The sequence below is a fragment of the Colletotrichum graminicola genome (assembly GCF_000149035.1).
Source record: "Colletotrichum graminicola M1.001 genomic scaffold supercont1.75, whole genome shotgun sequence".
Lineage (NCBI taxonomy): Eukaryota > Fungi > Ascomycota > Sordariomycetes > Glomerellales > Glomerellaceae > Colletotrichum > Colletotrichum graminicola.
In genome coordinates, this window is record NW_007361079.1 from 127,209 (window position 1) to 140,787 (window position 13,579).

Genomic DNA, 13,579 nt, shown 5'->3' on the forward strand with positions numbered 1-13,579 from the left:
GGGGCCATAAGTTGGTCTGTGACGGTATGACTTGTCAGCTGTTATCGCGGGTTTGCCTGATTTTCCTACGTTGTCAAAGGGGTTTCTTGTGTTTGTGACGCCAAAGGTTCTCAGGCTGTTCCCTGGAGGCGGGTTCGGTCTTTCCTCAAGCGCTTCAAGGCTTCCAATTTGTTCGTTGAGAAACTTGATTCTCTGTAGCAGCTGCTCACGAGTTTTCGGCTCGGTTGATGGGTATGAAGAGCCAGGAAGATACTGGCCATAACTTTGAGTTGCTTGCATACTTCCAATGTTGTCTCTGGCGGTGCTGCCACTGGCGCTGCCACTAGAGTTTCCTGTGTAGGCAAACTGAACCCCGTCCCGGGAAAGATTAGCATGTCGACCTTGAGCCTGGGTAGTCTGTGCATCCGCATTTTTGAAATGAGACGGCATAAACTGATAGGGCACCGCAACCCGCGAGTCGTCCCAACGCGCACGGAGCCTGGCCAACTTTTCTTCTTGCATTTGAGCTGTCTCTTGGAGACATTCCTGACATATTGGGTCAGTTTGCTTCATGTTCCTCCAAGTGAAGTATGGGCAGTAGTCTTTGGGGTCAATGAAAGCATTCAGAACGACATCGTATGGCTGTTCGTAAAACCATCTGTCGCAGTAGTCCCAGGTCTGTGGCTGAACCTCGGACCATAAGACATGCCCTTTGCCAGGGCGGAGCATTCCTGCCGTCATAGGGTCATTGTCCCGCCGAGGGCAATTCGGGTTGGGGCATGGGCAGACGTGCAAGTGTCGTGGCGTTCGGCACATTTTGAATCGGGAAACTGTTCAGATGTAGCTGGGTTCTTTGGAAGAGTTTGATGACAGTATGGATGTTGTTGTGCTGAATGGTTTGGGGATGGATTGAATGGAAGCTGACGTGACGAAGGAATCATCTTATTTATTATACTTCAAGAAAGCTCCAGAGTCGGTTTAAGTCTTTCAATCAATGATAACATAGTTCACAAAGACGCTGTACTATAGTTGTATTGGGGTCTTTGAAGCAGCATTGTTGTGTTCCTTGTGTCGGACTCGGTTTTGTTCTACAAAACAGTGCAACAGTCCGTTGTTTCCTCGACTTGTTCTTCAAAGACACTTTGTACTGTATGACAGATATAGGTCTCTGGATATCAAATAAGTGCTGCGGGATAGGGCCTCCATGTCTTCAATGTGAATATCTCAAATATTTTGGAAGACCAGCAGCAACTGATTTCAATAGTATGAAGCAACTTCGCGGCCACAGATAGGAACAAACAATCATGATACAATCAATAAGCGCGTCTAATAGTTTATTCTTGAACAATCTGACTTAATATTTCTCCGTGTGCCATCCGGCGTTGAGTCCTCATCTTTTGTTACCATGAGAGCCATTCTAGTGACTTAACAGAAGAAAGGATGATATTGAGAATAACCCCGAAACCATATATAATTCGGTCCAATTATCTCGTAATTGAGTTGTATTTTTTACTGGCTGTTCCAAGCCATCTTAAGTTTTACAGGAAAATTCTAGGGATAATAACCGTCCTTCAAACCAGGATCAAACGCCCATGATGCATATGTGTCGTAAGAAAAGATAAGTGCGTCCTATCCCTACCGAGATTCAAATGGAAGGCCTGGGGAGCTCGGCTTTCAGTAAACGCTGCCCCAAGGGCGCGAGTCGCGTGACCTCCTTTCCCAGCTTCCTCTCCTAGGTCGACGACGATCGTCTCGTCGCAGCCTTTCGCAATCATCGCGCTTGGCGATCTCTTCGAGAAGAATTTCTCTTTTTTCCTTCTCGCCAGCGAGGATTGACTGCAGCAGATCCACTTTCCTGATAAGCTCGTCTATCTTGTAGTGATCCCCCTTGAGCTTCCTCTCGAGCTCCTCAATGGTGCAAAGCAGTTTCTCAACCTCGTGCTGTCGTCCTTCGTACAAGTGGTTGTTGCATCGCTCGATGCGGAGCTCTTCCTCGAGTATCTCCACCTTGCGAACGAGGTCCCCGATCTGTCGCACATATTCATCAGACTTTGGGTGTCTTAGCCGCTCTTCTTCCAATACGCACTCGAGGTCATCAATCCTTCGGCCAAGCTCGATCGCTTTGCGCTCCCAGTGCTCGGTTCTCTTCTGTTCTCGCTCCAAGTCCACAAGTAACCGTGCGTTGCATTCCTCGATTTCTTGCCTCCACAGGCGACTGTCCTCCCCCGAAATCCATGTGTTGCGTAGAATGCGAACCTCGTCTCGGGCCTCGTTTAGTCTGATCAGACAGTCGTCATAGTCTCTGATAAGCTTGTCGTGACGGATCTGGAGATCGTTGAAATAAGGGTGGTCATAGTGTTCAGGAGGACCACAATCGTACTGTTGCTCTCGTAGTTTTTCCTCTAAATGTTTGATACGCCGAAACTGATCCTCCCTCGAGTGCTCGAAGCAGATGCTTTCTGACGTGACATCGCAGTAATTGAGGCACTTGTCAATCTTGCAGCAGTGCTCATCACAGTAGCCGAGTTGAATCTTGACGATCTTGCGGCATCCAGCCCTTTTGCACTCATGATCCGCACAGTACTCTCCTCCTGCCAAGCAAGGCTTTTCGCAGGACTTCCAGTGACAGCGATGGCGATGGCAGTGAACTCCAAAGTCGGCAATCTCGACGCATCCTTTTATAGTGCAGGTGTGTCTGTGACAGAAGGGGCTGAACCCACCCCCATCCAGACTGACGGCCACTGCGTAGCAATTTACTGCGCCGCAACCATGATCTCGGCAGAAGACTCTTTTCGAATCGATTTCGTTGTATCGGAAATTAAGACAGCCCTCGTATGTGCACTTATGAACCGCACATGATCGACAACCTGAAACGCAAATGCTTTTGCAGCCTTTGTAGGTACAGCAGTTCTCGGCGTAGTCTATAACTCAGTCAGCATTAATATCGTGTCACAACCCCCCCAAACGAAATATCAAGGCGCCTTACGCTGCTCGCAAAAGTCCCAATAACCACCATCTGATTTCTTGAATCTGAAATTCTTGCACTTTTTCACAGTGCATTTCTGGTGTATCAAGCAGCGATGATCGGCATGCACAACTTCTCGGCATTTCGGCTCCCGGCATATCGTAGAAACGTGGTCAACACAGTACTCAGAGTCAATAACTCGTGTCTCGAAACAGCTCGGTACCAGACATCGGTGGTCTGGGCAATACCCGTACAGCTTGTCTCTGGTCTGGTAGCAGTTGTCGACGTAGCACTGGTCTGTCCATACTGCGCGTTAGTGGCATGCATGGCTTACGCTTCAGAGCGGTTGAAACTCACGTTCCGGACATTTCCACGGCAAGGGCACGCCCGGTAGGCAATCGCCGGTCCGATCGCAGCCCGGCACCCCACATCTCCGGTCTGCTTAGAAATTAGGGAACTTCCACCAGAGAGTGAAGGGCGGAAAGGACTTACGGTCATCGCAGAAGCGGTAAAGAGGGTCTTTTGGTCGACTGCACATCTCTAATCCGAGTATACAGTACTTGCAAGTATCTAGGTAGTCACCGTCAGCTTTGTAGATGCCTAGATTCGAGAGTGATAACTAACGATCGACGCAAAAGTCCGAATAGATTCGGATGTCGGGTCTGGCAGGGTCGATGCGTATAAAGGCATGTTTTCTGGAGCATCCGTCTACGTGACAGGTCCTTTCATACCTGTAATCCACGCAATCATCACAGCTGCATCTTGAAGACCTCGTAGATCTTGACGATGTGTATGATGACATGACGGGTGCACCAGCCGGAAGTGGTTGGTGAACTGTCCCTAAGGATATGCTGTGTGCTGGGCCAGACAGGTATTAGACCTATGTCGAGATAGGATACACTGTGTTTCTTCAGCGGTGGATGAATTTGTGGCTGTAGGGGAAGATGCACGATCAACGGCGAAGAAGGAAAGTGAAAGTTGGGGTAGAGGGAGGGGGGAAGCTGTAGAAAACCCTTTTGAGGGAGATGTAGCTAAGAAGAGGTCAGTGTGGTTGGTTGTATGAGAATATGTCCGGGTGAAGGAGGCCGACTGGAACAAGGACCCCGAGAGGGCGGCGTGACAATAGCTTCATCCCACCTTTTTCTTTTTTGGTGTGGCTGAGCTTTATCCATATCATCCCAGGTACTTAGAAACGCTCGGTCACGCGACGACGTGTACACCGACAGACCTACTCCGTTCAATTTTACGCCTTTCTTTTCCAACTTTTGTTATCTTTAGATGGAAATTGGGGGGGGGGGGGGGGGGGGGGGGGGGGGTCACTTCTTATAGAACATCCGACCTAAAGTACAAGTTATGAGGGGGTGCCTTCCCATTAATTTTTCCCCTTTTTTTTTCCACTTTTTTTTTTTTAAAAAAAAATTGGGGGGGGGGGGGGGGGGGGGGGGGGTTCAGTGCCTTCGGCCGGGTTTTCAAGAGTGTTATTTGCATTCTGCTCTAAGAACACTGATATTAATATCCGAAAACCGGACAAAAGCCTACCAAGTACCACCCAAACAAAAGAGACAGAGAGCAAGCTGCTAAAGACTTGGGGCCCGCACAACAACTGGTAGAAAGCCTGGCAAATGAGAGTTCGGCTATTGCAGAGGTTGAAGATTCTTTGAACCGTTTACTTGGAAATAACGATAGCAATGTTCCTCTGGGTCGCAGATGCAACTGCAGACGAGGCATGTTGCATTCAACTTGCACTCATCATCGCGTCGTTAGCTGCCGAAACAGGCCGGTTGGCTGACCGAGCGTTTCCCGCGAACAGACGTCCGACCGGAGGCAGCCGAAACGGAGCTAAGTTGACAGGCAGGTGTTCGGCCTGGGCCAAGCAACAAGTTTAATCGATGCGCGAATGCGGGATACAACCGGAACAAGGTGAGGAAGCCCGGGGAGATCCAAGTTGAAAAAGAGGCTTGCATGAATGACGCCGGCAAGCGTCAATAGAACGTGGCCCCCTAGGCTAGATAGAGGGTGTCTCAGAGGATCACATGGGAAGGGGAAGAGGGAGTAGCATGCGGCCTACCAGCTAAGACACGGAAGTTGGAGAGTCGACACAAGACTTGCATTACTTAGTTAACGCTTGGAGCCCAAAGGAGTGGCTTCCCGTATGGTTTGTTGAACAAAGATCAAAGATAAATCAACATGGACTTTTTCTGTTCCTTTCTTACATTCTTATTGCGATTTTGTCGCCTTTCAGGCGTAAATTAATGCTGCTATGTGTCCTTGGCCAACTGGACAGCAAAGCGTTCGGCTTTGATAATAATTATGCAATGTTTTATAACTGATCACACTGTGTTGTCTGCAAGATGAGGACGCTTGGACATACATGCATACTAGCAAATGTGTGTGTTGCTCAAGAAAAGGATTCCTAACAATCCAGAGTGAGATAGTTTTCGTTGTTGCACTACCTACTCTTTCGCACTTGCATGATAATATACAAGCCAGCAAACTTGTATGCAGGTTTGGTTTGCAGTTCCAACACGTAGTCGACGTGCCAACAGATTACAGTAAGCTGTTAAAGTATCAGAGCATCTGACGGCCGTTTCTCAAGTTTAACAAGAAAAGCCCACGATGTGGAACACTAAAGCCACTTTCGGGGTCAAGAATGGAATACATTTATGGAAATATAACTCAATTGACAGGTGGCTTGCGACAACGCCGAGTACTCCTTTCGGGCACTTTTACCCCCCGGCCCCGATGACTTGACCGATGAGGTCCTGAAGCACGGACGCAGCCCTACGCAGGATCCGGAGCTTCGCCATAACCCCCCGCAGCAAAGCCCATGTGGCCGCTCCGACTGCTTGTTTCCATCGCTCAGGCAGTACAAGGAACTTACCGCTTTTGACTGCGGCCAAGACCGCAAAGCACGGGCCATTGTCGCTCTGGCGGTAAACCACGTTCCGTCATGGCGATGGTGCGGGTTAGCGTCCAGCAGGAGCTCAATCGACCGCTTGAGGCATCTCTCCGCTAGAAGCATGACACGGAGAATCCGTTGATGATCTGGCGGTTGATGCACCACGTATTAGAACAAATGCCGATTGATCCATTCGCAGCAGCTCGTCGACGGCACGGTTCTGGTTAAAGTGGACGGGCTCGTCGTTGGACAGCTCTTGGTTCTGCCACCCAATCTAAAAAGGAATGTATGTACAAGCATCTTAGAAAACATCAGCACATGTTATGATCCAAGCATCCAGATCCCATTCCGACGCTGGAATTATTTCGAGGCCTTTCTTCGAATTGTGAGCAAGCCCCTTCCGCTCTTGCTACGTCTCGAATCCATGCTTGCTGTCATCGTAGCTGAAGAAAGACATCACGCGATTGATCATTCTCCGCGACGAGATCTCCGCCAGGTAGTTTAAATCGACTATTTGATTCCTTGGGCTGAACATCATCCTTCAGGCTATCCATTTCGCTTGGCTTAGCAGCTGGGGAAGCAATCTCGGAAGGAGGCGAATAAGTCGTGGTAGCCCAGACAGGTGATGCCACTCGAATGCCATGGGGTTTTGCATTGTGGCCAACCATTGTACTTGGGTATGCTCTAACTTCTCTGTAAACCGCACTTATACTGTTTCATGAATGTCACCACTGACGCTTCATAAAGAACCAGTAGAGCCTTGGCTCGAGACGACGTGTTTAGTGCAGTCATTCGCGGGTTTCGTTGATTATAGTGCTACAGCAGATTTTTGAATTGCACACAATCCTGGTTGAAGTAGAACCGGGTCTAAAGCAGTTGAAAGATATACATTCGAAGAACACCAAGAAAAATAGGCATTGCACCTGTAGTAGGCATGCTTGACTTCAATGGCCCTATCTGCTTCTTTGCTGCGAGATGATAAGCAAGAGCTGTGTCCGGACCAGTGGAACGTGAAGCGGGAGCCGGAGTTGATTCCGGCGTACCATTGTAGCTGGGCTCGGATTGATAGGGGCCTGCAAAGCAAGTCGGTGCACAGGCAGCAAGCTAATTGATAAGTCACTAGGAATGGGCAAGATATCGAACCCCTGCCGACTTTCAACTCGCCGCAGGACATGAGGGCCCGTCCCATCGCAACCTACATTCAGCTGTATCTCTGACATAACACCTGAGGTCCTTAACATCGAGTATTGAATTCTTCAACAGCATGTATACCAAGAAGCCTTTTCGCGACATTCAAGTCATTCCCTTGGACTCAAGAATAGGCAATTTGATGTTGGGAGCAATATCTTCGAAGATTGACCATCTGAAACTTGCCTCGTGATTAGGACTTGCAAATTATGGATTTGAATGCCAAAACGAATCGCAATGCCATCCCCAGGTAAACTATTTGTGGTATGGTCTGTATTTGCGTTTTCAGCGGCGCTCATACTAGTTTGAGGCTCGTTTATGGGTGTGAGAAACAATGATCGTTACAACAATACTACAATCGAGTTCATATCCTCAAGTAGCATCCGCAAAAGCGAGATAACATGGTTGATGCCATCTAAAATCGCTAAGCTTGTGGGGTCAAAATTCCGGTCCAACAAAGGTTAAATTAGAAACCCGAAAATGCGTGCAAAAGAAAGTTCGAGAAGGATGCTGAATGCTCATTTGAAGTGTTAGGGCAAGTAAGTGGCCGCCATTCCGCTGGCAAAATTCACATGTCGGCTGCACGTTGTCGCATTTTGTCTTCCGAACCCGGCGTACTATACACAGGGAGGCAGAGGTTAATAGTGTGATTTAGGTGATTAATATAGAGTAAGGTTAGATCTATCTCCCTATATCTTTTTTCCTCTAATTTATTTTATAGAGCATACCAACAGAGGATTTGCTTTACCTTAACCTATAGGATGTGTCTACCCCTAAGGAGATAACTACTATCTATACAACAACGCGCTACCTAAGGCAGAAGAGGACAAGTCGTAGCTTGGCGTAAAGGCCCTCTCGTTCAAGACGTTCTTCAACAAGATGCATCATAAAATCTTGTCCCTAAAGCTGGTCCCGGCACCAGCAGCAGGGAATTTCGGTGCCGCCATCTGTGCCCCGAAGGACGCGGAAGCCAAGGTGAGTTCTGATGATGCTGCCCACGCCACGCCCCCGATCGATCCACCACCGCAAAGTTGTCTAACAGGTATCAACGGGCAATCAAGAGTTTGTACCGCGAGTACGGCTGGCCGAGCGCATTTAGAAAGGAGGACTTTCTCCGGGCTGCCGTGCCAGTGCGCGCGGCCATCAAGAATGATCAGAACGCTTGGTCAGACGAGGATTGACGATAAAGTGACGTTGTGGTTTTATAGTTGGGTGACGGTGTCAAAGCGTGGGCGTTTCTTATGTGTACCCGGGCACGTGAAATGTGGCCCGCGGTGGGGCGAATGTTGCCAACATTTAGTTGGTTGGGCAGGCCGGGGATCCTGCTCATGGGGGGGTATTCAAAGTTCGGGGGGGGGTATCCGGCCAGTGGGGCAAAAGTTCGGGGGGGGGTAAAAGAGGTAGGGCTAACTAATTATATAAAAGTAATATATATAAATATTAGGGCTTTTTGCCTATAGGCGTATAGTAAAAAATCTATAACTAAGATTATATAACTTTATTTACTATCTCTACTTTAGGCCTAGCGCTAGCTTATACTTAGGATATACTAAACTCTTACTAAGAAAATTTCTTACTTTAATTCTTTTTTTTTAAAAACACTATAAATTTATAATTACTACTATAGCATAACTAAGGTATTTTTATAATTAATTCTTAATATATTCTTACTATATCTAAAGTATATACTAATAATATTCTAGATATTTACTAATTATATAAACCTAGGTATTACTAATATATATAACCTTTTTACTTATAGACACTACTATAGTAAGTATATATATAATCCTTATTAAGTAGTAATATAATATATACTAATTTAATATAGGCCTTATCTTAAACCTAAACCCTAACTATATTCTAGCTAGTATAGCTTATATCCTTACTAATATAGTATATATATAGAACACTAACTTAAATTATATATAGGTTTAAAAAGCCTATAACGCTAGCTATATATATAAGTTTTTAGATTAATATAAGTATATATTAAGTATATACTAATCTTATTCCTAATAAACACTATTACTATAAAAATAAATCCTCTTTTATTAACTTAATATAAACTAAAAATACTACTAGTATATACTAACTATATACTTAGGCGCTTTAAATATAAAAAGTAAGCTTTTTACTATTAATACTAAAGTATAAGTTAATATATATAAAGTATAAATTAAGTATATACTAACCTTAATTTTAGTTATAATATAGTTATTAATCTTAATACTAATATTATATATAGCACTATTTATACCTCCTAGCTAGCTATAAGTATATCCTAAGTATATACTTAGAATAGGCTAATATAGTACTTAGCTTTACTACTATATACGTACTACCTACCTAGGCGCTAGTATATATATATATATAGTATATACTAAGTATATACTAATAATACACTAGTTAAAAATTACCTCTATACTAACACTACTATTACTAAAGAGGCAGCTAGTAAACTATATATACTAAGTATATATAACAGCTAGTTATAGTATTAAGAGAGTATATACTAATAATATACTAAGGCTATCTAGAACTTTATTTACTTTAGTTAGTAGCGTAATATAAACTATATTTATAAGCCTAGGTATATCCCTAGTACTATCTTAGTATATATATAGCTAATATGTAAACAGTATTAGACCTAACAGTAGTTTTCTCTATATCTATTATAATAGTATAAAGGAATTAGTATAAGTCTCTTTTAGTACATACTATATATATACTAAGCTAACACTAGATTATAGTTATAATAATACTGCCTTTATAGCTACTTATAGAACTTAATTCTATTAACCTATATATATATACTTTAAATATATACTTAGTATTACCCTAGAGAATACTATTTATTTTACTATTTATTTTACTATTTATCCTTTATATTACTAATACACTTTAGCTACTATATAGTGCTACTAAGCTTTAGTATAAGGTTATTATAAAAAATATATTAAAAAATATATTAGTATTTACTTTTAATAAGTAAGGCGTAAGCTATATATATACTAAGAGTATACTAAAATAATATCTTATATTATAGACTTTATAATAACCTTACGCTAGATCTAAACTAATCCTAACTAAGTAAATATAAAAAATAAGGTAAGTATATACTTAATATATATTATAACTATATATACTAATAATTAAGTAAGATAATACTATAACTTTAGTCTCTTTATATAAGTATAAGAATATAAGTTATATATCTTCTTAGTATATACCTTATATATACTAATAATTAATCTTATAGCGCCTTAGCTATCCTTATAAAGAGAGCCTTAAGTCGCCTACCTTAGCTTCTTACCCCCCCCTTAAGAAGTAGGCTAGTATATATAAAGTGTATCCCTAGTATATATATAACACTAATTTATTTAGCTCCTAAGAAGAAAGGTAAGGCCCTAGCTACCCTTACTACCTATAAGACCTATATATAGTATCCCCTAGACACACCCTTAGTATATATATAGCTAACGTTTAATAAGATCCTAAGGTCTATAGAAGGCTATTTTCTTTAAGTAAACTAAAGAGGAAGGTAGTATCTAAGTATATACTAAGAACCTTTTAGGCCTAAGCTAAGAAGGTATAATATATATTATAAGTATATACTAAGTATAACCTAATAATACACCTAAAATAGATTAAAGTTTAAAATAACCTAAGTTATATTTTAGTATATACTAAGTTAGTACTATAAGTTAGTTAATAATAATTAAAATAGTATTAAGTATATACTATATATATACTAGTAATATACTAAATTTAACCTCTCCTTAAGTCTTACTTAAGCTATACTACTTCTGCTTTTAAATCCTAAATCTACTTCTTATACCTTAGGCGCTTTACCTTATACTATAACTCCTAAATCTAAACTTTATCTTATTCTTTTTTAAAATAAATATACTACTACTAAGAATAAACTTATAACCTCTATATAAAGGTAGAAACCTCTTACTAGCTTATTAATTAAGTATATAAGGTTTACTTTTATAAATAAAAATAAGATATAAGTAAAGATAATACTAGTAGTAGTAGTAATAATATAAAAGATAGGCTATATATAAGTAGGGTTAATATATAGGGCGTACTTAGTATATACTTAGAGCTAGCTCTAGATATACTAAGTATAGTCTTACTTCTCTTTAAAACACTATCCTCTTTATTTATAACACTACTATCTTTAACACTTAGTAATAGTGTATTAAATAGGTTATATAGATTGAAGAGAAAGGTAAGGTTATTTTAGTGTTACTTTACTTATATAGCTTACTTTTTTTATATTTTCTTAAGAGCTTTAGTGTAGTAAGCAGTTTAGCTTTTATTCCTCTATAAAGATTAAATACTAGTATAAATTTCTACTTATACCTTTACTACTTTCTAAAAAACATATTACTTAAGCCTAAAGTATAGTTAGTATATACTAAGGATATACTAAGGATATATAAAGGGTATACCTAACTATAGTATAGCAGCTAAAAGTTATAACTATCTCCTAACTACTAAGTTATCCTAGCTATAACTAGACTTAATAATATTATTATACTTTTTAGTAAGAACTTTTACCTTTAGGTTAATATTACTTATTTTAAGTATAAGCCTATATATAATCTACTTTACTTTTTTACCTTTAAACTATAACTTAGTCTTAAGATATTAAGAGGTTATACCTTTAATATACTCTATATATACTAAGGATAAGGTTAATTCCTATAGTCTCTAAAGCTTATACTTAGCTATATAGTTAAGGAACTTCTTTTACTAGTTATAGCGTATATAAACCTTATAGAATATAAGGATATAGTAAAGGTGCTCCTCCTAGCTTCTTAAAGGGTTAATTTTAGTAAGGTAGTTACCTAGGCCTAGTATATAGTTAGTATATATAAAGTATATACCTAGAATATAGTAAGTATACCTCTAGCTTATTTCTTATTTATATTTATTATAATAGTATAGATAAGAAAGTTCTTAGTTAGATTAATATAATACTAATCCCTTTAGGAACTAGCTACCTTATAAAGGCAGCTAAAGTATTCTCTAAAGAGCTACTTATACCTATCTCTTAAATAAGTATTAGTCTATATATAGATATAGGAGTTAATTTCTAGGTATAGTTAGTAAATACCCTTAGTATATACTAGGTATATACTTAACGTACTCTAAGTTTTTATATTCTAACTATAAATCTTAAAGGTATTAATTTCTCCCTTAACTATCTTAAAGGCTATATCTACCTTAAGGAACTAGGCCTTTAGAAAGGCCTTAGCTTAAGTAGACTTAATATAAATAATAATAAATCTATTATTTACTATTTTAATAATACTATAAATCTATTAGTCTTTTTTTAACCTTATCTTATTAAAGGTAAATTCCTAAGTAACGCCTAGTATATATTTAGTATATATCTAACGTATATAAGGTATATACTTATTATATATTACTTACTTATATAGCTAGAACTAGCTAGAAACTTAAGAAGACAGGCTTTATAAATAAGGACACTAATAATATTCTTATTCTATAAAGCAGTATAAATAGCCTAAAGTATACTTATCTTAAACCTATAGTATACCTTATAAATCTTTAGATTTATAAGTAGTATCCTTATATATACTTAGTATATACTAAATAAATATCTAGTAGATATAAAGCTTATATATAGTTAATATTATAATATCTAGCTTCTTTAAAAGGCTAAGTATAAGTTATTATAATAACTAAGAAGAAAAAGTTATTAGTAAAGGTAAGATATAGGTATATAAGCCTCTATAAAGGAGGAGAATAAATAGGAAGTATACTTAGTTAATAAGGATATAAATATCTATCTTAACACTATATATATACTTTTAGATAGATCTACTACTAATAAACACTAGATATTAGAAGCCTAGAAATTTAGCTTATACTATAAATATATAGGGGATATACTAGGTATATACTTACTATATATTTTTCTTATACTAGATATCTTCCTAACCTAGACGTACTTATTTCTTTAGCTATATAACTAGCCTATAAAGTAAAGCTACTATAAATACTTAAAATTAATTTAACTTTAGTACTAAGGAATTAAAAAAGCAGTATACTAAGTCTTAGTATTACTTAATTATAAGCACCTAATAAATATTACTTATAAATATTAAAATATATCTTACTATAGTATAGTATATACTAGGCTTATACTTACCTTATTCTAAGTAAACACCTAGAAGGGCTGTCTACTATAAGTATTAGTATTAGGGTTACTACCTTAACCTAGCTACTAGTATAGCTTATTAGGCTTCTAATACTTCTTAATTAACTTAAAGAATCTAGTAAGAGTTAGTATAATCTATAGTAAGTATATATAAAGTATATACTAAATATATTAGTAATATACACTTTAGTCTAGCACTAGATATCCTTAGTAATTATTAAGGTAATTACTATTCTCTTTACTTTTTCCCTTATAGCCTAGTGTATTTAAATAACTTTCCCCTTATTAAAATACTTATTAGGCCTTAGAAAGGACTTATAAGTAAATTTATAGTGCTTTATACTAC

The 13,579-nt window shown here is 39.2% G+C and overlaps 2 protein-coding genes across 2 annotated transcripts; one reads left to right on the forward strand and one right to left on the reverse strand.

Annotated features, from left to right (window-relative positions):
- Positions 1-1,653: 1,653 nt before the first annotated feature.
- On the reverse strand, positions 1,654-2,750 carry GLRG_11129 (uncharacterized protein; the record flags this gene model as incomplete). Its single annotated transcript, XM_008101814.1, has 2 exons — positions 1,654-2,674; positions 2,737-2,750. The coding sequence occupies 2 exons, from the start codon at positions 2,748-2,750 to the stop codon at positions 1,654-1,656; spliced, it is 1,035 nt and encodes a 344-aa protein (XP_008100005.1).
- A 5,160-nt stretch (positions 2,751-7,910) lies between these two features.
- Positions 7,911-8,212, forward strand: GLRG_11130 (uncharacterized protein; the record flags this gene model as incomplete). Its single annotated transcript, XM_008101815.1, has 2 exons — positions 7,911-8,006; positions 8,093-8,212. The coding sequence occupies 2 exons, from the start codon at positions 7,911-7,913 to the stop codon at positions 8,210-8,212; spliced, it is 216 nt and encodes a 71-aa protein (XP_008100006.1).
- Between the last annotated feature and the right edge of the window lie 5,367 nt (positions 8,213-13,579).